This window comes from Canis aureus, chromosome 10 (assembly GCF_053574225.1).
Source record: "Canis aureus isolate CA01 chromosome 10, VMU_Caureus_v.1.0, whole genome shotgun sequence".
Classification (NCBI taxonomy): domain Eukaryota; kingdom Metazoa; phylum Chordata; class Mammalia; order Carnivora; family Canidae; genus Canis; species Canis aureus.
Genome location: NC_135620.1, coordinates 10869087 through 10894561, shown reverse-complemented (window position 1 = coordinate 10894561; position 25475 = coordinate 10869087). Strand labels below are relative to the sequence as shown.

General features: G+C 40.9%; 1 protein-coding gene and 1 long non-coding RNA gene across 2 annotated transcripts; both read left to right on the top strand.

The window, feature by feature from the left end:
* The first annotated feature begins 8926 nt into the window (after window positions 1–8926).
* On the top strand, window positions 8927–22270 carry LOC144322786 (uncharacterized). Its single transcript, XM_077913144.1, has 11 exons — window positions 8927–9041; window positions 9638–10019; window positions 10873–10962; window positions 11497–11637; window positions 12809–12946; window positions 13491–13631; window positions 14158–14298; window positions 16665–16778; window positions 19336–19470; window positions 20577–20693; window positions 21939–22270. The coding sequence occupies exons 2-11, from the start codon at window positions 9950–9952 to the stop codon at window positions 22268–22270; spliced, it is 1419 nt and encodes a 472-aa protein (XP_077769270.1). The 5' UTR covers window positions 8927–9041; window positions 9638–9949.
* Window positions 22271–22309: 39 nt separating this feature from the next.
* On the top strand, window positions 22310–25208 carry LOC144321965 (uncharacterized). The gene is made up of 2 exons (XR_013387508.1): window positions 22310–22973; window positions 24130–25208. It is a non-coding gene; the product is annotated as an uncharacterized LOC144321965 (long non-coding RNA).
* The last annotated feature ends 267 nt before the right edge of the window (window positions 25209–25475 follow it).

The window sequence follows — 25475 nt, the reverse complement described above, 5'->3', positions numbered from 1 at the left end:
TTTCCCCTAAGCTCAGGAACACTACAGGGATGTCCACTCTCACCACTGGTATACAACATAGTATTGGAAGTCCTAGCCTCAGCAATCAGACAACAAAAAGACATTAAAAGCAGTCAAATTGGCAAAGAAGAAGTCAAACTCTCCCTCTTCGCCGATGACATGATACTCTACATAGAAAACCCAAAAGCCTCCACCCCAAGATTGCTAGAACTCATACAGCAATTAGGTAGCGTGGCAGGATACAAAATCAATGCCCAGAAATCAGTGGCATTTCTATACACTAACAATGAGACTGAAGAAAGAGAAATTAAGGAGTCAATCCTATATACAATTGCACCCAAAAGCATAAGATACCTAGGAATAAACCTAACCAAAGAGGTAAAGGATCCATACCCTAAAAAATATAGAACACTTCTGAAAGAAATTGAGGAAGACACAAAGAGATGGAAAAAATAATCCATGCTCATGGATTCGCAGAATTAATATTGTGAAAATGTCAATGTTACCCAGGGCAATTTACACGTTTAATGCAATCCCTATCAAAATACCATGGACTTTCTCCAGAGTTAGAACAAATTATTTTAAGATTTGTGTGGAATCAGAAAAGACCCCGAATAGCCAGGGGAATTTTAAAAAAGAAAACCATATCTGGGAGCATCACAATGTCAGATTTCAGGTTGTACTACAAAGCTGTGGTCATCAAGACATTGTGGTACTGGCACAAAAACAGACGCATAGATCAGTAGAACAGAATAGAGAATCCAGAAGTGGACGCTGAACTTTATGGTCAACTAATATTCAATAAAGGAGGAAAGACTATCCATTGGAAGAAAGACAGTCTCTTCAATAAATGGTGCTGGGAAAATTGGACATCCACATGCAGAAGAATGAAACTAGACCACTCTCTTTCACCCTACACAAAGATAAAATGGATGAAAGATCTAAATGTGAGACAAGATTCCATCAAAATCCTAGAGGAGAACACAGGCAACACCCTTTTTGAACCGGCCACAGTATCTTTTTGCAAGATACATCCACGAAGGCAAAAGAAACAAAAGCAAAATGAACTATGGGGACTTCATGAAGATAAGAAGCTTTTGCACAGCAAAGGATACAGTCAACAAAACTCAAAGACAACCTACAGAATGGGAGAAGATATTTGCAAATGACCTATCAGATAAAGGGCTAGTTTCCAAGATCTATAAAGAACTTATTAATCTCAACACCAAAGAAACAAACAATCCAATCATGAAATGGGCAAAAGACATGAAGAGAAATCTCACAGAGGAAGACATAGACATGGCCAACATGCACATGAGAAAATGCTCTGCGTCACTTGCCATCAGGGAAATACAAATCAAAACCACAATGAGATACCACCTCACACCAGTGAGAATGGGGAAAATTAACAAGGCAGGAAACAACAAATGCTGGAGAGGATGCGGAGAAAAGGGAACCCTCTTACACTGTTGGTGGGAATGTGAACTGGTGCAGCCACTCTGGAAAACTGTGTGGAGGTTCCTCAAAGAGTTAAAAATAGACCTGCCCTACGACCCAGCAATTGCACTGTTGGGGATTTACCCCAAAGATTCAGATTCAATGAAACGCCAGGACACCTGCAGCCCGATGTTTCTAGCAGCAATGGCCACAATAGCCAAACTGTGAAGGAGCCTCGGTGTCCATCGAAAGATGAGTGGATAAAGAAGATGTGGTCTATGTATACAATGGAATATTCCTCAGCCATTAGAAACGACAAATACCCACCATTTTCTTCAACGTGGATGGAACTGGAGGGTATTATGCTGAGTGAAGTAAGTCAGTTGGAGAAGGACAAACATTATATGGTCTCATTCATTTGGGGAATATAAATAATATTGAAAGGGAATATAAGGGAAGGGAGAAGAAATGTGTGGGAAATATCAGAAAGGGAGACAGAACGTAAAGACTCCTAAATCTGGGAAACGAACTAGGGGTGATGGAAGAGGAGGAGGGCGGGGGGTGGGGGTGAATGGGTGACAGGCACTGGGCGGGGGGTCACTTGACGGGATGAGCACTGGGTGTTATTTGTATCTTGGTAAATTGAACACCAATAAAAAATTAATTTATTAAAAAAAAAGAAAATCAATGTCAAGATATACTTAAAATAATAATAGAAAATTAGGAGGAAATTATAGCAATTTAAAGTAGATCACCGTTGATAAGTTATTAGCCAAACTAAGATAATTTTTATTATGGGTATACAGATAATAAATTATAGAAACAAAAATTACTTTTAAATTGTAGTTTAAAAAATTAAGTAATATAAAATATCACCCAGGAAAAAAAATTGCTTTTAAATTGTAGTTTAAAAAAAGAAAATAAAATAAAATAATAAAATAAAATAAAATAAAATATCGCCCAAGAAATCTCAAATGTTGGCCCCAGGCATTTAGCACTGATGCCTCTGCGAAAAGATTTGTGGTGAGTGTCTACTTCTTCCTTGGGTGATTGGGTTAATTTATTAAAAACTGGTAGAACATTATTTTTCCTTTTACGCAAACTCCCATAAAGAAACTTAACTACAGGTAATTTGACAAAAGTTAAATATCCTTTTATCACCATAGGAAGAAGTATTTTTACCACCACAGGTAGTAAAAGACAGCCATTGACAGAAAATATATAACTTTTTGCATATAATCTGTCAGAACACCCATTTTGAAGTGCATTTAAATGAAAATGAAAACATATTCATCAAAGCAGCACAATGCCAATTTTCAAGAGAATTTTAGAAAATCAGTGTTTTCATCAGATTGTCAGAGGCAAATGAGAATTGCCATTTTGAACTAATAAAGAACAGAGAAGGGAAATTGACTTAGATGACTAGCGTCATTAAAATTAAGTGGGATGTGAAAATATTTAAACAGAATAAGTGCTGAAAGTAAATTAGCTATTTCAAATGTCTTCTGTTTGCATTTGCCCAATTTTCAGTCCTAAATCCTGACATTGTGACTTAGAGTTGTAATTTTCTTTATCCATCTTGTATGAAAACACTCAGCATACAGTTCCCTCTTGATGCATATTTATCGTGTTAACAATCACCCAGGAACTGTTTTAAGACTTTTGTTACAAAAAAAAAAAAAAAAAAAAAAAACCACAAAAAAACAAAAACAAAAAAAACCCACCTTTTGTTACTTAATCTTCAACTCTGTAAGATCACCACCACATTAAGAGGAAGAAATTTGTGCATAGAAAGTTCAACTTGCTTACCCAATCTACAATAAGTACTAAGTGACAGATTTGGGATTCACACTCAGAGCTTCCCCCCTGCCCCCTTCCCAGTGCTCTTCAAGTGCCTTACCTTACAGTCATAAATCTGACTCAAGCGAGATCATTACAGAAAGTAACCTCACTTGTCCCTTTTCATTCAAGCTACACATTCCATACGGAGTTAAGGCAGAAGTCAAAAGAGAACACAGGGAGAAAGGTTAGGGACACCAGCCATCTCACAATTTTCTTGCTTACTCAATCCCGTGATCTTCATTCTACCTTCTACCACTCGTCAGAGGCAAAAGCCAAGTAGACAAAAATTGAGAAGGCTGACTCCGAGCCTTTTAGTTTTCTCTTTATCTTCCTTGTACTTACGCTCACACTTCTCCTTGGATAGCAAGAGTCCGTTGTTGCTTGGACTCTTGCTCCAAGAGTTAACAAGAGGGTGTGGCATTTATTATTAAGCTTCTTCTTGAGAGCTGGCATTCAAGCCAGTGCCTGCCCCTCTAGTCAGTGGCTTTGACCTCTATACAATCTGCTTTTGGGGAGAGTTAAAAAGATAAGCATTGTTTAAAAACTCCCATAGCTGGTTCATTAAGTCCGAATTTCCACTGATACCTGCTAAGTAATGGCTCTGGTAAGCTTATACTATATTAAAGCAGTATTCAAAACAAAATACAGCCTCTCCTTATTCAAGGAGAAACTGAGTCCAGTTTCATGTTAATTTAGCAGAAAGGCTTTCCACACTCTCTAGTCATATGACCAAGCCAATTACTTAACTGTCTGAGGCTTTCTTAACCTTCCTTCTTTATGACTAAGGTCCATTCTTTTGGGAGAAGAAATTATGTAAATGAGGTTTAAAGCCAAAATATTCTTTGACAGAAAGGATATGTTTTATTATGAGAAATATTGTTTCTTCAGCTATTGTAAGTTAGCTAATAAATACCAGAGAAAAGCTCTACACACTTCCGATTATTTGAATTCATTTCTCTTTACTTATTTGTAGATTTATGTGTGTGTGTGTGTGTGTGTTTATGATTTTATTTGCTTATTTATGAGAGGCCCAGAGAGAGGCTGAGACATAGGCAGAGGGAGAAGCAGGCTCCCCGCAAGGAGCCGATGTGGGACTCGATCCTGGACCCCGGGATCGTGCCCTCAGCTGAAGGCAGACGCTCAACTGCTGAACCACCCAGGCGTCCCTGATTTAGATATATTTCTGTTCAATAAATCTCAAATGTCTACTACTATCACTGATAGTAGAGTTACAGCAGTTAACACTGTAGCTCATAGATCCAACTCTTCTAGGGTTTACATTTTGATGGACGTTTATTTCTTGAGGATTTTTTTTCTTTTTAAACAGTCAGTATGAGGCAATTTATTATCGACTCACCTAGTTCTATGTATAACTGTAGCTGTCCATTTGGAAGAATTTGCAAATTACTATTAAATGTTAGAGGGCCTACGTAAAAATTAATAAGTAAATAAATAGTGTTGACCTGCGAGAACTACTTCGGGACAGAGTGCCTCAGGAGGCAGTTAGTTACATAATTATATTCATATGCATTTCACTATCATTGGATCATGTACCAGATTAATGAAATTAGTAATGTTATTGAAGGTGTTGCTCTGCTTTCATTGATTATTTTTAGTTGATATCTCACATACTACAATTTAATCCATTATCACATAAATTCCATCTTTGTTTATAAGAGGACAGTCACATAAAAATGTTTATCAAGGCTGTTATACTCCTTTAAAACTTGGAAACTTTGAAGAATATGACTACATATTATTAAGCAGAAGTACTTTAAAAAGAGGAAGTACTCAGAGAAAGGAATCATAAACTAATTATCCCAAGTTTGCAAACTATTTCCCCCAGATTTACATTATTTTAACTTTTAGGATGAATTCAGTGTTTTTGCATGAGTACTGCATGTTAAAATGGGAATTCAAAAGTTCTTAAAAATTACTCCAAATTACTAAATGTAATCATTTTCAACATCTGTTGAATGTCAAGCTAGTTGAGTACCTTCAGTTATGCCTGTATACACCTGGATGGATAAATGGATGGATAGATACATAAATAAATGGTGGATGGAAAGAGGAACAAATTGAATTATGCTACAATTAAGTAAATATTAAATGTAACTATACTTGAACTCATCAAAAAATGAAATAGGAATTAAGCTGACAGTGTTGAACTTTAAATGTTTCATAAATACACATTTACTAATACTTAAAATGCTCCTGTGATTAAGAATAAAGGTTAAAATATATTGAGAAAGCTAAAATTTTAAATTTCATTCTTAGATAGTATCAATTTAATCCTGCCATTTAAGATGAAAGTAAAGCATTTGTACTCACCTCTTCTCTTTCAGATTTTGTACCTTTTTCTATTTTGTAAACATGCATTCTCTTCTGTAACCATAATCTCTCTTATTTTTTATTTTTTTGTATTTAGATGGATTCACTGCTCTTCCCCATTCATTTTACAATATTCATAGTATTTAAGGAGTTTTTAAAAAGTCATCTCTGAGTTGGCTGGATTTCATTGTCATATTATTTTTTTTTTTTGCATGCCTTTTATTTTCTTTTAAAGATTTTTATGTTTATTTGAGAGAGTAGAGAATACAAGTGGGGAGGAAGGGCAGAGGAAGAGGAAGAAGCTGACTCCCCGCTGAGCAGAGAGCCAAGGTACAGGTGGGTGGTTCAACTCCAGGACCCAACCCAGGATGAGTGAGAATTGTGACCTGAGCCCAAGGCAGACTTAACCAACTGAGCCACCCAGGTGCCCCTTTTGTATGCCTTCTCAATTAAGGCTCATGGATGATGTATTTCTGAGAATTTTGTTTGCTTTTAAAATTTTCTGATTATCTATGGTTTTCTTGTCTTGTTTTTTACTTCTGAGAGGATACCGGAACACTCACTACCCTGTAAGACAGAGATGTATGTACACACTGAAATTCCTGCCCTGGAAAACTTGAAAGTTGACCAGCCAACCATCTATTGTACTAAATACAATGACAGTTAAGCCCCAGTTTTGTATGAGTTCTCAGAAGAGGAAGAGTTTGGGCAAAAGCACAGAGATGGGAAACAATCATGCAGAGGTACTATCAGAGTTTTGACATTGTGGGCGCACATGGTAAGATAAAACAGGATCACAGAAAGTCAGAGAAAGAGACATGGCCTGGCCCTTGAAGGCCCTGAAACCCAAACTTTGCTTGTAGGAACACTATAATAAAACGATGTCAGTCAATTCCTACTCCACTCCTACCATCACACTCTGCTGTGTGCTTCAAAATCCCACTGTCTTGGGATGCCTGGGTGGCTGGGCGGTTTAGTGTCTCCCTTTGGCTCAGGGCTTCTCCCCCTGCCTATGTCTCTGCCTCTCTCTCTCTCTCTCTCATGAATAAATGAGTAAATCTTAAAAAAAGAAATCCCACTGTCTTTTGGCACGGAGTATCACACTTGTCTTTTCTTCACAGCATTTCTGAGTTGGCTTTATCACAAAGTTGACTTTCTCAGCAATGACTCTTTTAGAACACACGTGTTCCCTGAAAAAACATTTGACACACATTTGACAAGGTCTGCCAGGTGCTTTTGAACTTGAAAACAACTTGGCTACAAAGAATATCTAGTTTCGCACCTTCTTTCTTTCAATACCTGCAGATACTACTATACTATTTTCAAGCAGTACATTTTGCTTTATGGATTGGTGAAGCCAGCTTAATGTTAAGCCCTTACAAGGGACTTGCTTCTTCTCCTAGGGCACCTGAAGAATTTTGTATGTTTCTTTTAAGATATATATAAAACTGGGATTTATAAATTTCTGTAAGTTGTAATCTCATTTTTTTTTCTGAAAAAATAGGTACCCTTTTCATTTGTGGCTTCAGTTCTTCCTGTATTCTATGGATATTATATCCCGATTAATTGATTTATCTGTTAACCTCTTTGTTGTTATGTATCAGCATGTGGCTTTTCTTTTTTTATTCATTGTCTCCTAATTAATTATATATCTCTTCCCTTTACATTTACCTCAAATCAATATGCCAGTTTTTCACTTTGAAACCTTTCTTCTTTTGGGTTCTAACTTGTGTATTTGTCCCATTTTGACCTTATTTAGAGTCTTTATTTTTCCCTCCGCTCTCAATCATCCATTTTCGTAACTTTGCATTGACTTGTCATCTTGTCCTAGAGCTCTTGTTTTGGGGAATATAGTTGCTTAAAACCTATGGCATGAAGAACTCTCATGCCATTGTTCTTCTGTTCCTTGGGTTATGTTTAATTTCAAACTGGGGATTTTTCCTTTATTTTGTCCTGTTTTGTTTTACTCAGTGTGTTAATATAGTTAATGGGCCTCGCCCCACCCCACCCCCGCCCCATTACTCTTGTTTAATTTGGAATTTGTATTCTTACCTCACCATATTTTATTCTAGGTGTGAATTTACTCTGACATGCTTTGTTTTTGTCTTGCTGTGGTAGCTGACATACTCACTCTCCCTGCCTCTGGGAGAAGATGTCCAGTCCCCCAATCCCTAGAGCCTCTGAATATGTTACTTTAAGTGTCAAAAGAGCCTTCACAGAAGGGAGTAAGTTAAGGATTTTGAGAGAGAAATATTCTGGATTGCCTGTGTGGGGCTGATATAATAAAAAGAATCCTTAGCAGAGGGGAGTAAGAGAAAAATAGAATAGCGATGTGCGATGGAAACGGTTGTTGAAGCGATGTGTTTGAAGATGAAGGAAGGGAACAAGAGCCAAGGAATGCAGGCAGCCTCGAAAGCCTGGAAAAGAAAAGAGAACAGGTTCTCCCCTGGAGCCTCTGGGTGGAGCCAGTGCCAGTAACACCTTGATTTCAGGCTGTGAGATCCATATCAGACTTTTGGCCTCTGGAACTGTATGTGAGATAATACATTTTTATTTTAAGCCACTAATTTCTTCTATTTTACTGTAGCAGACATAGGGAATTAACACAGTAAAGGATGTTTAGAACAATTCTTCCTTAGATCTGGACATAATCTGAGCCATTTTACTTTTGGGTGGAAATCTTTCTTTCTTTTTTTTTTTTTTTTCATTCCAAAGTGTATTCACTCTTAATTTCATGAATCTCCTTAGTCACTAGTCTGGTCAAGGAAATATTTGTGGTTATTTCATTGATTATATTTTGTTTGTTTTTGTTTTTGTTTTTGTTTTAATCTCTGATTGCCAGTTTCTTCCAGGTGCTCTGCTCTGTAGGCATGTATTTTAAGGGGCTTGACTTCTATCCCTGGCAATGAATTCTGTCATATGTCCCTACCACACTTTGCTTACCCATTCCTCTGAAGTTGGAAACTAAACTAACATGACAGCTCCCTGCTAGTATAAATAATGGTATTAGTATCAGCCTTGCAATGGTCCCTTTAAAGAATGAGATTATAGGGTCATGGCTTATATGCTTATTTAATTTTATAATATGTTGACTAATTGTTCTTCAGCATGGCTGCAGAAGACATTTTAGATCATGAAGATTTGTTTTTTTTTAAACCCATATCCTTATAATCATGTGTATAGTTTGACCAGTTTGACCTAACTTTTACCAATGTGATACATGTAAAATAGTATCTAATTTTTGTTTTTACTTTTTCTGATCAGTAAGAAGGCTAAGCATTCTTGATGAATGTGCCTGCCATTCAGTGACTCTAAGAGGCTGAGCCCCTAGTAAGTGAAGGGAATGTACAGAGGCAGCACCCACTGGGGCCAGAGAAGACTGAAGGAGGCTCGAGACCATGGCCTGGTTCTAGTGTAACTGATAAATAAAGGTAAATACAGATTGTCCTTGAGGGAGGGGGGTGTATGCAGTGGTGGATGGGGGGTGGGATGGAGCTAACCACAGAGTTTGGTCTCTGTACAGAGCCCAGCTGTTTCCAGAGGACATAGACTGGGGCCTGGAACAGATGCCTGGAGAATGAGACTTCTAGGCTTGACCAGAAGAGGATTCATTATGAGGGCCAGGGAATGTAAATCTAGGGGTTTTCCCTTTCTCCAAACCTCTTGGGAAATAATTAGGAAAAGAATAGCAAAAGAGACAGTGGCTTGTTGTAAAAATACACGAGCCTATTCCCAGTGGTGGGGGAAAATTCAAAACATTTTAGGGTTGTATAGAATTATGAAATGCCCTCAAATCCACACCTATACACTCACATATACCAAAGCTATAACTGTTTCACATAAGTTAAATAATATTACTAATAAGATCTAATGTGAATTGTTTTCTATCATTCAGGCATGGTTAAACCCTAGTTGTCTCAGGTATTGCCTTCTCTGTGGGGAGATTCAATGATGTGGTTACTGTAGACACAAGAAAGAATGTTCTTTAGTTAATCCAAGTCCTCTTTTCTCTTGTTTTGATGTCAAGTGCAAGATACACAAATTCAAGTTGATGATAGTTCCCAGTGGATGAAAGCAATGGCTCTAGTCTGAGTTGTGGCAGTCCTTGAATCCTGTGAGTATCAGCAGGGTTCCTGGTGTGTGCTGATGTAATCCCTAGGTCACAGAACACTGATGCTGGCTTGCATCATAATAGCCCTGTTGGTATGTTGAGCACTGGTCAGGACAGTGATTTAGTGAGGAAGTAGTTTCTCTACTGATTTGTTGTTCGTGAGTGTACAAGTGAACTAGTTTGATTCTTCGTTATACTGATTGGAGTCACTCTCAGAAGAGGTGAACCATGAAGCAGAAACGAAAAAGGAAGCATCTAGAAAGGACAAGTTCCCCCCAAACTGTCAAGAGGTCAAAAGGTATGTGTTAAGCATCTTCTCTGAGCACAGGGTGACAAGGAACTGCCTCTAAAGAAAGGAGGAGAGAAGAAGGGAAGCGGGGGAGAGATGTGTATATATGCTAGTCTTTCTGAGGGCTCAGATAGTCTCTGAGAGTCAAAAGAAAATTCAAGTGACCAAAACCTTGTCTCTGCAGCTTAAGACCTGTGCCATCTCTATGTCACTCTGGGTTACTGCGCTACAGACTTAGTGAGTGGCTGATTAGTACTCTTTCTGTGGAAATTGTATTTTCCTATATTTTATTTCTGCCTAAGGGCATTGATGTAGTATAGGATGTTATTATAAGTTTTCCAGTAGTACTTTCTCCTGTTAATGAAGAAGAAAATGTGGCTCATAGAAGTAAGGAGAAATTTTTAAAAGAGCACTTGAAACTGGTTGTACAGGGATGAGAGTATAAAGTCAGAATTTACTTACTCAGAAGCAAAAAAGAATTTTGTCTCAGACTATGAGAGTATAAAGTCAGAATTTACTTACTCAGAAGCAAAAAAGAATTTTGTCTCAGACTATGAGAATGTAAATGCGGGGTTCCTATCTAAAATGCAAGAAAAGGGCAGAATATGTACATATACCACTGTTTAATGATAATGGTTAAATTGAGGAGATTGTTTCTGAAAAAAATGGAAAACTGAAGTAGTTCTGGTTGCTATGGAAATTAAAAGTAAACAAGTAACATCTAGGAGGAGAAACCATTGTTCAGTGCTGGGGAGTTGGGGGAGGGCAGATTAAGGCTAACCCTGAAGTTACAAGTGTTGACTCCTATTTGGGAAGAGGACTTGATATTTCCAACAATGTTTGTGCTTTCTGGGGAGAGAAGACAATACTCTGGTCCCTGAGGCAAATGGTGAATCCTCTGAATCAGAATACTTCTCCTGCTATTCCTCCTCGAGTCATCTGTCTTCTGCAGGTAAGGGGCAAGGAAAGGCATGCAAAGTCTAGGCAGATTAGGGCAGTGGGAGCCTGAACAGACTGGTAGACATCCAGCTCAGCATCTCTCAGCTAGTGGGAGAAAGGTACACATCAGACCCAGGTATAATCTTATCCTCATCTCAATTTGGGAATCCGAGTCTCTTGTTCTTATATCCTCACTAGGAACTGAATATGAACAGTTTTCATGGGGCAGCCCCAGTGCCGCAACCATTTAGGGCCGCCTGCAGCACAGGGCGTGATCCTGGAGACCCTGGGTGGAGTCCTATGTCAGGCTCTCTGCATGGAGCCTGCTTCTCCCTCTGCCTGTGTCTCTGCCTCTCTTTCTCTCTGCATCTCCAGGAATAAATAAATAAATAAATAAATAAATAAATAAATAAATAAATAAATATTACTGATCAGAACAAAGTAAGTATTTCCATAAAGTCAATGGGAAGAATAGGTTAGGTAGAAGAGTATAGGAGGGGGAACAGAATGGAACCAGCTGTTTTTCTGACTCATATTGAATTTTTAGGAATCTCAAAATCAAGCAAATTTGATCCACCACCTGGCCCCTCTGTGGAAGACAATACTCGGGTCCCTGAGGCAAAGGGTGAATATTCTGAATCAGAATACTTTTCCTGCTATTCCTCTTTGAGTCATCTGTCTTCTGCAGGTAAGGGGCAAGGAAAGGCATGCAAAGTCTGGGCAGATTAGGGCAGTGGGAGCCTGAACAGACTGGTAGACAACCAGCTAAGCATCTCTCAGCTAGTGGGAGAAAGGTTCACATCAGACGCAGTTATAATCTTATCCTCATCTGTTACTTGGGAATCCGAGTGTCTTATTCTTGTATCCTCACTGGGAACTGAATACAAACAGTTTTCATGGGGCATCCCCAAAGCGGCAGTGGTTTAGGGTGCCTGCAGCCCAGGGCGTAATCCAGGAGACCCTGGATCAAGTCCCATGTCAGGCTCTCTGCATGGAGCCTGCTTCTCCCTCTGCCTGTGTCTCTGCCTCTCTTTCTCAATGCATCTGTAGGAATAAATAATGAATAAATCTTAAAAAAAAATGACTATTCAGAACAAAGTAAGTATTTCCATAGAAGTCAATGGGAAGAATAGGTTAGGGAGAAGAGTATAGGAGGGGGAACAGAATGGAACCAGCTGTTTTTCTGACTTATATTGAATTTTTAGGAATCTCAAAATCAAGCAAATTTGATCCACCAACTGGACCCTCTTTGGAAGACAATACTCTGATATGTGAGGCTAAAGGTGAATCCTTTGAATCAAACACTTCGGCTATTCCTTCTTGAGTCGACGTTTTCTGCAGGTAAGGGGCAAGGAAAGGCATGCAAAGTCTTGACAGCTCAGGGCAGTGGGAGCCTGAACAGACTGGTAGACACACAGCTCAGCATCTCTCAGCTAGTGGGAGAAAGGTACACATCAGTCCCAGTTATAATCTTATCTTCATCTCTTACTTGGGAATCCGAGTCTCTTGTTCTTGTATCCTCACTAAGAACTGAATACAAACAGTTTTCATGGGGCATCCCCAAAGCCTCAGCGGTTTAGGGCCACCTGTAGCCCAGGGCGTAATCCAGGAGACGCTGGATCAAGTCCCATGTCAGGCTCTCTGCATGGAGCCTGCTTCTCCCTCTGCCTGTGTCTCTGCCTCTCTTTCTCTCTGCATCTCTAGGAATAAATAAATAAATATTTAAAAAAAAAATTACTGTTCAGAACAAAGTAAGTATTTCCATAGAAGTCAAAGGGAAGAATAGGTAAAGGAAAAGAGTATCGGAGGGGGAACAGAATGGAACCTGCTGTTTTTCTGACTCATATTGAATTTTATAGGAATCTCAAAATCAGGCAAATTTGATCCACCAACTGGACCCTCTTTGGAAGACAATACTCTGGTCCATGAGGCTAAAGGTGAATCCTCTGAATCAGAATACTTCTGCTATTCCTCCTCGAGTCATCTATTTTCTGCAGGTAAGGGCAAGGAAAGACATGCGAAGTCTAGGCAGCTTAGGGCAGTGGGAGCCTGAACAGACAGGTAGACACCCAGCTCAGCATCTCTCAGCTAGTGGGAGAAAGGTACACATCAGACCCAGTTATAATCTTATCCTCATCTCTTACTTGGGAATCTGAGTCTCTTGTTCTTGTATCCTCAGTAGGAACTGAATACAGTTTTCATGGGGCATCCCCAGTGCTGCAGTGGTTTTGGGCCACCTAAGCCCAGGGTGTGATCCTGGAAACCCTGGATCGAGTCCCATGTCAGGCTCTCTGCATGGAGGCTGCTTCTCCCTCTGCCTGTGTCTGCCTCTCTTTCTCTCTGCATCTCTAGGAATAAATAAATAAATAAATAAATAAATAAATAAATAAATAAATCTTTAAAAAAAAAAAAAAGATTACTGTTCAGAACAAAGTAAGTATTCCCGTAAAAGTGAATGGGAAGAATACGTTAGGGAGAATAGTATAGGAGGGGGAACAGAATGGAACCAGCTGTTTTTCTGACTCCTATTGAATTTTTTAGGAATCTCAAAATCAAGCAAATTTGATCCACCACCTGGCCCCTCTTTGGAAGACAATACTCTGGTCCCTGGGGCAAAAGGTGAATCCTCTGAATCAGAATACTTCTCCTGCTATTCCTCCTTGAGTCCTCTGTCTTCTGCAGGTAAGGGGCAAGGAAAGGCATGCAAAGTCAAGAAGATTAGGGTAGTGGGAGCCTGAACAGACTGGTAGACACCCAGCTAAGCATCTCTCAGCTAGTGGGAGAAAGGTACACATCAGACCCGGTTATTATCTTATCCTCATCTCTTATTTGGGAATCTGAGTCTCTTGTTCTTGTATCCTCACTAGGAACTGAATATGAACAGTTTTCATGGGGCAGCCCCAGTGCCACAGTGGTTTATGGCCCTCTACAGCCCAGGGCATGATCCTGGAGACCCTGTGTCGAGTCCCATGTCAGGCTCTCTGCATGGAACCTGCTTCTCCCTCTGCCTGTGTCTCTGCCTCTCTTTCTCTCTGCATCTCTAGGAATAAATAAATAAATAAATCTTTTTTAAAAAAAAAGAATTTCTGTTCAGAACAAAGTAAGTATTTCCATAGAAGTCAATGGGAAGAATAGGATAGGCAGAAAAGTATAGGAGGGTTAACAGAATGGAACCAGCTGTTTTTCTGACTTATATTGAATTTTTTAGGAATCTCAAAATCAAGCAAATTTGATCCACCACCTGGCCACTCTGTGGAAGACAATACTCTGGTCCCTGAGGCAAAAGGTGAATCCTCTGAATCAGAATACTTCTCCTGCTATTCCTCCTTGAGTCGTCTGTCTTCTGCAGGTAAGGAGCAAGGAAAGGCATGCAAAGTCAAGAAGATTAGGGCAGTGGGAGCCTGAACAGACTGGTAGACACCCAGCTAAGCATCTCTCAGCTAGTGGGAGAAAGGTACACATCAGACCCAGTTATAATCTTATCCTCATCTCAATTTGGGAATCCGAGTCTCTTGTTTTTGTATCCTCACTAGGAACTGAATACAAACAGTTTTCACGGGGGAGCCTGGGTGGCTCAGATGTTTAGCGCCACCTTCAGCCCGGGGCCTGATCCTCCAGACCTGGGATCCAGTGCCTTGGTGGGCTCCCTGCATGGAGCCTGCTTCTCTCTCTGCCTGTCTCTCTCTCTCTCTCTCTCTCTCTCTCCCTCTGTCTCTCATGAATAAATAAGTAAATAATCTAAAAAAACAAAAACAAAAAACAAAAGGAACACAAATAGTTTTCACTATCAGACGTTAGAGAGAAAGTCCGTGCATTCATTTTGGGAAAATATAATTTATTGAGGGATGTATCCAGAATTGCTGTATGTCAGTTAAACCTAAAAGCAAAGAGTTAATGTAAAATTAAACCAAAGATTTCAGTACTCTAGTAATTTCTCAATGAAGAAATGTGAAAGAGCTCTGAATCATTAGTCATCCATGTAAAAGAGTCTTATAGGTAATGACTTACGGAACATGAGCTCCCCATGCAAAACTACAAAACACATAATCTAAAGTAGATTCTGCAAACACAATGAACACTAAGATTTAGCTTCAAAGAAAATCATTTACTTGAACAATAGGAATGGTAAATAAGAATGTTTACAGTTATTAAACATGTAAAAACATAAAACACTATCAATAAAAAGATTTAAAAAACCAAGTTTTAGAAATGAGAAATAATGTTCTAGAAATCATAAGAAATGTGGATGAGTTAAACATCAGATTTGTCAGAGGAAAAGAACATTTGTGACCTGAAGGCTAGAGCCATGCTAGAGCCGGGAATTACTTACAAATATAAATCAGAGTGATCAATACATTGGCAATACAAAAAAAAGGATTAAGATAAATGAGGATAAAATGTGAAAGTATGACATATCAAACTAATGATTGTTTAGAATAAAACAGAGAACGTAAGACAGATAAAGAAGTAATTGCCAAGATTTTTTTTTCAGAACTCTGGAAGATACAAACCCTTAGAATCAGGAAACATTATTAGGAAGCTCGTTACAGAAATGGCAAAAATAAATCCCCACTAAACTAGGTACACTAAAGCCAATATTCAGAACCTCAATAACAAAGATGTTAAAGCAACTGGGGAGAAGCACACAGTCTTTCAAAAGAATGGTGATCTGTCAGACAGTGACCATATCCACAGCAATTATCTAATAACAATATAAGATAATGTGCTGGATGAAAAGAACAGTCACATCATAAAGAAAAGAAGGGTGAAAAAAAGACAGGTTTCAGATAAAAAAGTAGAAAACATAAAAGATAAAAAATTTGAAAACACAGAACGTATTTGGAAAGATGAAATGGAAGCCAGGAACGGAAGGTGAGCTGAGAAGTCTGTGATTGAATGCCAGTAGGTTTTGATGATTTCCACACCCAAACCAGGAATCACTGATTCACAGATAATCCACCAAACAGATGTAACTGAAGTACTGGATGACAGTCACATACAACATGACTGGGAGCTCAAGTATTCTAAGCCCCTTATTTTGCACAAAGAATGGGTGGCACCATGGACTCAAATAAACAACTCTACACTCAGAAAAGAAAGGAAATCAGGTAAATAGAGCCTGCCCGTTTGTAAAGCCCCTAGTCAGTCCAGAGTATGTGGAGCATTTATTATCATCTACCGAAGGCTTTAACAATTTACCGCAAACAGTGGATTAAAGACAACAAAAATGTATTATTCTCTTATGGTTGTAGAGGTCAGAAGTCTAAAATACGGCATATGGACCACTCATCTAATCCCAAATAATGTTCCCATCTCAGGGTCCTTAATCTAATAATATCCGCAAAGTCCCTTGGGCCTTAAAGGTAACATTATGGACTCTGGAGATAGGATATGGGCATCTTCTGATGAAATGCGTGAGACACAGTGACGTATGTATAGTCAGGGAAACAAATACTAAAATATATGGACTGTACACTGTGATGACACAATTTCAAGACACACCGCAGCGACCTCAATAAAGACAATGTACATATATTATATCCAGCTAGCCATGAGCACTTGGGAGAAAGTAAAAATGGTCGAATACTTCTATTTTGGAGCTTTGGCCAGAAAAGACTATACTATCCCTGAGTGTCTGACACAGAGTAAGCAATCCAAGTGCACTGAATATATGAAACACTAGATATATCTTTTTAATTCTAATTCAATTTACAGAAATCTTAAAGAAGCAAAAGGATACTCCACAGCCTGGTGAGAGTACCTCACAGGAAGAACACAGTGCCGTTGTCTCAAGTGACCTCCCCTGTGCCTCTGACAATAAGAATACGGGTAAGTCGAGATGTCTGAACTGGAGGTGGGTAGTGGCAAAGGGAGATGTAAGCATGGCTGAGGGTCCAGCTGAGCATTTCTATTTACAGACTCATAGATGAGAGATATAAAGTGATCCAGGCCATGTCCGGATGAGAGGGATAACACAAGGTCTTTTTTCTCTCCAGGAGATGTTCATTGCATCTATATAAAACAAAGCCTGGAGAGTCAAGGGGAATCTCAGAGAGGACAAATATCCATAAGTGCAGGGCCATGTTTGCAAAGGTGGAGTCTAAAGAAATGTCAGATCTCTCTGAGAAATGGAAATATAAACTCAGTCTGAACCTGAGAAGATGAATTCTGTTGGTCATAATGTTGGCAAATCTCTGACAGCTGGTGTGAAATGGGCCAGCAAAGAACAGATAGGGCATCCAAGAAGGAACCAGTAGATTTTGCTTTTTCGCTAAGAGAGGACTGAACTCCTTAGCATATGTCCTTTCATGGGGGAAGAAGGGGCAGAGATTTGAAAGAGACCCTTCGATTCTTCTCCAACAACCTCCTAACCCTCATGAGCACACAGGAATATTTATTCCATCACATACTCTACTAGGCTTAGCACAAAGTCCTCTCACAGTTACCCCTATTGACACTTGTCTCTTCATTTCCCATTCTCTGGTCCCATTTCTTTCTTTTCTTTTTCTTTTTCTTTTTATTTTTTTAAGGATCTTAATCATTTATTCACAAGAAACACATATAGAGAGAGGCAGAGACATAGGCAGAGGGAGGAGCAGGCTCCCTCAGGGAGCCCAACTTGAGACTCAATCCCGGGAAGCCAGGCTCATGCCCCGAGCCAAAGGCAGGTGCTCAACCACTGAGCCACCCAGGCATCCCTCTGCTCCCATTTCCTTATACTCTCAGATAGACTCATAAGTTCAGATCCTCATATCTTGAACCTTCGCAACTCATTTTGCAGCATATGTGTTCCTCAAGTTTTCCTTCTCTAATGACATTCCTTAGATACTATCATCTCAAACTCACACAAATAATCTCACTCTTGTAGAACTTCATATTTCACATTAACAGTGAACAAAGCCACACAATCATATAACATCGTGTAAAACTCCTCTGTCCCAGGTCGCTTAGGCCCCTCAGGTAATTCCACAATCTAGGACCTCGCGTGAGGTCTTGCCTCTATCCTTGCCTCTATCCTACCACTTTCACAATCTCAACAGATCTCACAAAATTACCCAGGTCCATATCTCTCTCATAAATCAAATAGACAGTGTGTCACAACTTGAACCTCAGTAGTACATGACACCCAGATCACTCATACCACCTTTACATATACGGGATTATGCAGTACCATTCGCTAATATATGATGCTCATGCTACCTTTACGTAGAATGGCCATGGCACCCGTACGCCTCCTAATAAAATTGTTGAAGAAACATGACAGACACGTACACAATCAGACAGTACTCACCGAACACGGTACAACATACTACGTCTCTAAAAAATAATCCACCCCCCACTGACTTGTCTCATGCCTATAACATGACCTACCAGATACTCTCCAGCGACCTAAGAGACAAAGTAGGTGCATTTTGTGATGTTAAATTTGGGTACAAGCTTAAATAAACTTTTTAAACATAGGAAGAGACTTAATGTGTTTGAGTTATTTTATCAGGAACAGAAATTTACCTATTTACTGAAAGTTGAGTTTGCAAATGTAGATTAAGAGGAAGAACAACTAACTGGCGATTTTCGGGATGTGTTGAAGTTCATGATAGAGGTAAAACCCGATCCCAGAAATATACATATTTTACAAGGAAAACAATCAACAACTTAGAATTTAGCTGTTAATTGGGAAAGTTTAGTGGTAGGCTTATGAGTATGGTAAGTATAGAGGCAAAAACTGATCAGAAAAATGTGTGTGGAACATGACGAAGATGACACCACTAACTAGGCCAAGTGACAGCTAAGCCATTTGGCCAGTCCGTAGCTCCTGACAGGGGAGCTGTGCCCGTTGCTGGGAAGTGCCGTCTGGAGTCAGCTTTGGGGATCCTCCTGGAGTCTCCAGTCCTGCAGAGCTGTGCAGCAGAGCCCTCAGGTGAGGTCCCTGGAGCACAGGAGCAGATATGTGGAAGAGGAGGCCAACAGATCGCAGTCTGTCATTCCTCCCTGTAAATCCTAACCCTCCCCGGAGGCAGCAGGACCTCGGTATCATAAACCACAGGTGGCAGACTGAAGACCTGTACTGACATACCTGCTCTGCATTTATTCTTGTGGTAAATGGAGTAGTAAGAACAAATAATATGGGCACCTTACCATGTGCCAGGCAAGAATTTGAGCCTCTGATCAACTGCAGGAAACAACCTAGGGCTCTCATGCTCTCAGAGGTAACCAGACATTTCATTCCAGCAAATATTTTTAGGTACCTAGATTTTAGACCTTTGGATAGAAGCCAGACTATAATCTTCCTGGGAACAAGTGCTGTGTGTGTTATTATACATGGTATTTCTCGAATGTTTAATGGAGGCAAAGATATCATCTATTTGATTGTCCTTCTCTTTCCCAGAAGTCTTAAACACAGATGAAGACATTCTACTTTCTGGACCCTCTGGGTTGGCCCAAGGCCACAGCCAGAGGGCAGAAGTTTCAGACTCAGAATATATTTCCCGTATCTCTCCTGCAGACAAGCTCTTTGACAGAGGTAATATGGTGGGAGTGGGAGGGGCTGGGGGGAAATCAGGCAGGGAGGTGAGGCAGCATGTTAGCCAAAAATTAGAATTACGAGCCTATGCCCCGCAATGCCATAAAGGACCCCTTCTCACGAGGACTGTCCAAGGTCTGTATTCCTAATTAATAAGCAGAAATGTACCAGGGAGGCCTCCCTGTCTTCTTTGGAAGAAGCTCTTAAAAGATCTGAATGAGAAGATAAAATATCTAAGAGAAATGTGGAAATATATTTTCGGAAAGGAAGTTTGGGCCATGACCGTGAAGTCTTAATTTGAACATTTCCAGCACCAGGGTTCCCCGGGAACCTTGAAAATTCATTTTACCTGCATTTGTACATTATTTATCTATCTTTTTTAAAGATTATATTTATTTTTTTATGAGAGGCACAGAGAGAGAGAGAGAGAGAGACAGGCAGAGGGAGAAGCAGGCTCCATTCAGGGAGCCTGTAGTCGGACTGGATCCTGGGTCTCCAGGATCACACCCCCAGCTGAAGGTGGCCCTAAACCACTGAGCCACTGGGCTGCCCTCTATCTATCTATCTATCTATCTATCTATCTATCTATCCATCCATCCATCCATCCATCTATCCATCCATACCTCCTCCATGTGTTTTTAAGGGTTAATAGATAGTACATACGTAGAGAGATACACATGCAGAATTCTTCATAAAATTGCACCCCATGCCCCCTCATTGCACAGTGTCCTATAAGGAAAACCAAGCTGAGAATATCCTACTTTAGTGACTGCATACTGTTTTACCGGCATGGTTCTAAGTGTCCAATACTCTCTACACATGTCCAGAAATCTCACGAGATAATATCATGGTCATTCACTATAAACACAGTTTTACTAATTATTATTTAGTTATATTTAGGAGTAAGTGAAGTTTTAAAAGATAAAGTCACCTGAAAATCGTAGCATTTCAATGAAGAAAGTCACCTTAGTTTCTATGAGTTAAGTCTCATGTGTGGTAATGATGTCTAACTAATAATATCCATTCAGTGTAGCTCTTTGAGTTGACACAGACTCCAGAAGATGCCATATCTCAGAGTTTTGTTTTGTTTTTAATCCTTTCCCCAGAATTCTGGAAGAACCAAGAGAATGTGCCTCAGCCTGAGTCATATGTGGTCTCTCCTGGCAGTGAGATTGCAGAAGAAAAGTCTTCTTCCTCAGAATACGTCTGCATCTCCCCTTCTGGTAAGTTTATCCTCGCTAAAGAGGACGGTGAGGGAAATACACAGGTCGCCTCTGAGCAGAGATAGCAGGTACAACTGAGCTGCTCAGCCCAAGCCTGACTTATCTTATTCTCCCCTTGAGAGCAGAAGAGGGCTTCAGGGCAGAGGGACTAGGACTGAAGCCCCTGCAGAGGAACAGAAAGGGAGTGTAGCTTCAGGGGGAGGACCCAGTCACCGTTGTAGCTTCAGGTCAAGTAGAGCCCCGCAGTGGTGTGGACATTTCATCACACCCTTCCGCCTCAGAGGTGCATGAACTCAACCTCACCCACACTCCTGCATCTGTATTCCTTCCTACCAGTTCTGGTCTCATTTCTCCTTCCTTTTCTCCTTGCCTTCCTTCCTCATTCACTTTCCCAGTCTCTGGCATGGCATAGCTACACCCTTGTCCCTTCATTCCCTCACACAGTCAGACTCATCCACTCACACACTAATACCATAAGTCCTTCACAACCCCTTGTACAGATCACCTGTTTTAACTCCCTCACACTAAGCCAAACTGCAGAAAATGGATATACCCTGAGGAGGATGGACTTTCATGTACAGCCTTTCTCATCCACATGCCACTTCACTCATGAAGACTTGGGCACTTCACAGAGCGGCATATTTCAGGAGCTCAGGTCACTTCTGCTGGCATTCTAAGCTACAGTGTCAACAGAAAACAGCATTATCCCCGCACTTGTTCACATGCTCTGTCACACTATGTAACACACATGCACACACTCATTCACTGTCACCTCTGAGTAACATCAGAAACAGTCACCAGGGGTGCCTGCGTGGCTCAGTCATTTGAGCATCCGACTCTTGGTTTCAGCTCGGGTCATGATCTCAAAGTAGTGAGATCCAGCCCCATGTCACACTCCACGCTCAGCAAGGAGTCTGCTTGTCCCTTTCCCTCTACTTCTGCTCTCTCTGTCTCTGTCTCTCTCTCGCAAATAAATAAATAAATACATTCTTAAAGGAAGCGTTCAACCAGATGTGTCCCAAAACACACATGCAAGTCCACAAGACACACTACACCCACATTCCCGCATAATTATAGCAGGTACACACCTCAAATAAAACACACCACTCATAAATGCTGAAATACCACATGTGTACAGACTTCTGCTCCACACATCTGCATGGGAATATTCTCATGGCCACCTTGACACCTCCGGACGTCACATACAGACTCTATTTGTCTTACGTTTGAAATTCTCTTTCGTAGGAAGCCATCAAAAACACCAAGATGTTTCTCATCCTGGACAATCTGAGCAACATGAGACTTCTTCGCCCTTTCCATATGTCTCATTTCCATTCCATCTGGTCAGTAGTACTCAGCCCTCTGAGCCCTCAGTACAACCACAGAAGGAAAGGCTCATGAAAATTTACTACATGCATGTCCAAATGAAAAGGGGGGTGGCTGTCTTAAGTGATTCAGAGGAAGAGCAGGAGCCTCCCTCAAAGAAGGCAAGACTAGAAGAAATGGCCTTTCCTGAAAAGGTCCATACAGAAGTCACCCCGTCTCGTGTGTACGAAGGAACTCCTAACTGGCAGTGAGTCCAGCTGGAACAGTGAAGCTCAAGAGGCAAAGGAGGAGGCTGACAGCCCAGCAGACACTCCAGCTGTGGAGGAATGTTCCAGGGCCAAGACCCCCAAATGGCTTGTGGCCCTGGATAGTGGCTTCAGGTGCATGGGCTGCTGCCAGGTCTTCCCCAGCTTAGAGGCCCTACAGGAGCACGTCCAGCATGGGGTCACTGAGGGCTTTAGCTGCCATACTTTCCATCTGGCCTTAGCTTGGCTGAAGAGCAAGAAGAACAGGGCAAAGAAGAGAAGGGGGGAGAATACCGGGAAGAGAACACACCGAGGCCAGAAAGAACATCATTCTGGCATGAACATGTCTTCATGCTAATAAACAGACTCTCTTCAGCCCCTGAGAGAGAGAAAGTAGAGTAAACCAGACTCTACCAAGGGGCTTTCTTTATCTTCTCTAAACAACCCTCGTACCCACCTCTCTTTATACACATCTACCACCCCGCCACTACCAGTGCACCAGCAGCAACAGGAGCAGAGGACCCCTTTCCACTCTATCCACTGCTCTCCCAAGAAGGAGGAGAAGAAGGTGGTTCTCACCATGCGGAACAGCAAGAGACTCACATGCAGTCTAAAGAGCATCGTACACCAGCGTATCCTCTCTACCACTACACTGAAAAAAGGAGACTCCCTGGAAGCAGGGACTGCTGGAGGCCACATGGTCAAAGAGGTGAGGGCCCTAGGGCTAGGAGAACACCTCGAGGATGCCTGGGACTCAGGGTTCTGAGAAAAGGTTCATCCACCAGCGATGTCTCCCTGAGTTCTTTAATAACTATGATGCATAATTTTCTTCAGAGGAATATATACTTGGGGTGGAATACTTGATTGATGATGAATTAATGAGATTGCTTCCTTCCTATGCCTTTGAGGAGACGGGTAAGGACAAGACTAGTCAAGTAGGGCAGAGAAGCCTGGGCCCATTATTCCTTAGATAAACCAGGTGTCACAGGAGTCTTAGCCCTGGGCCTACCTCCCTTTCAAGGGCAGAGCAGAGATAGACAAGGGTTAGTATGAAGGCTAGTCACAGTCCCACCTTTTTCCTGGGTGAGGGTGAGATCTCAGATGTCATGTTGTGAGTTTCATACCTGGAAGAACCTGCTAGGGAGTTACAACCACTTGAGAGAAACAACCAGAGGACTCCTATTTAATATATCCTAGGAGCCAGTAGTTCTGGCTGCTTCCTTTAAAGTGTCAGATGCAACTGGAGAAGAGAGACAAAGAAGCTACTCTTCTGCTATGGACCATTTCTGGCATTTCTGGCTTGGTTTTTTTCTTTTTCTTTTTTAGAGCAACCGGGGTTGGTGGGGGTGGAGGGGTGGAGGTGAAGGGAGAGAGAAAATCTTAAGCAGGCTCCCCCGGCAAGGAACCTGACACGTGGCTTAGACTCACAACCCTGAAATCATGACCTGAGCCAAAATCAATTCGGATGCTTAATTAAGCCACCCAGGCACCCTGATTTCTGGCAACTTTTAATGTGTTGCTTCCTGGAAGATCCCCATATTCTTTTATGAAGTTTCACAATTCCCATATCTTGTTCTTTATTCTCGCTACAGCTGCGAGTGCCTTATTCTAAGAGGTCACTAGAGGGGTTAAACGTAGACGAAGCTGCAAAGACGTTGCAAAATGAATGAGAGAGAGTATGGCTTTTTAGTCAATGGGATATAGGAAGGGCTCATCTTCTGGGGTCCAAAAGTCAGTTAGATTGGAGCCTGGGAATTGCCCTGAATCTTTTGAATCATGTAGAGCGAATGAACATTTATCATAAAAATAAGAAAAGCTGCCTTCCTCATTGAATGATCCTCTTCTCTGCTTTGGTTTTCTCACAGCAACACAGACCCATCACCCCAAAGATTTCAAACAACAGTATCCAGCACATTCCTGCAGTCTGATGGGAGTACAGACGTTTTCATGAGTCCCATAGCATCAAGGGAGGACCGGCTAAAGATGGATGTACCTGATCCTCTGCAGCTGCTCCCAGTTACCTGGTGAAATGTGGTGCCCAGCTCTGGAGAAAATATCCACAGAGAGGTGTGAGAAGCCCAAGGAATGCGGGGAATACCAGGCCCTCAGGAGCCCTGAGAGGAAAGAGTCTCTGCTCCTGCTGACTCTCCCCCGCCCTGCCAGAGTCAGGCACCGCTGAAAATCCCTGCAATATTGCCTTGTGGGGAAGAGGGCGGTATTGCTAGAGATGTTAGTACTGTGGAAAACACATTTCTCCTACCTAGAGCTTTCACCAGTGGAGCAGAAGATTGATGACAGCTTGGCAGGATTCGGGGGAGGAGACTGCTAACTTGACAAAGAATCTAGTTTGAGTTCTGCTTGCGGCTTCTCAAATCCCTTGCATTTACTGCAGGTGTGAACACCTGGCTCATAGTCTTACTCTCCAGCCTGGCTATAGATTTTTCACCCCATCTAACTTATTTCCCTCCTCGACATCTTATATCCATGAATATGTGCCTGAAGACTCTGACTATGTGGTAGATTGTAATCCATACCCTTCCTCCCCTGTATTTGCACCCACAAGTTTCCCGCCAGTGTAGTCTTTGTTAACAGTTTTACTTATTTTTCTATATCCTTTTCCTTATATGCACATATATCTTTCTCTGTATCGTTGTCTAATACGTTCACCTGCCTGGTTATTTGACTGGGGGACAGACATTCTTATTACTGAGAGAGGAAAAGCTACTGCACAAATGAAACAAAAGCAAAGAAAATACACTGCTTGGCTTTTCTGGGCACATGTATGTTTACAAACAGTTGATATACAGTCATAGGAGAGAGGATGGAACACCCTCATCAGGGATGATCAAATGTGTGTCCACAAGGATGCCCCAAAGTCATAATCCAGTTTTAAGCTTACTAATTTTAGAAACATAAAAAATAAAACAAGTTTTTAAAAGTAAAATTTGCATGTTGAATTATTTGCCTATAACTTACACTTTAATTGCGTATTTTCAAAGATTAATTTTAATTTTCCTTTGTCACTTTGCTTGTCTTCAACTGGAGGGACAGAAACAAAAAAATTAAAATGTTCTTTATAGTTCACAAAACTACATAAGAGAAAGGAAATTAAAATAGTTCAACTTTCAAATGGTGGTCTATCATTTTTAGCTTAGCACTTCTGAAGTTATTAAAGCTTGAAACTGCTGGCTGACTTTTGGGACATATATAC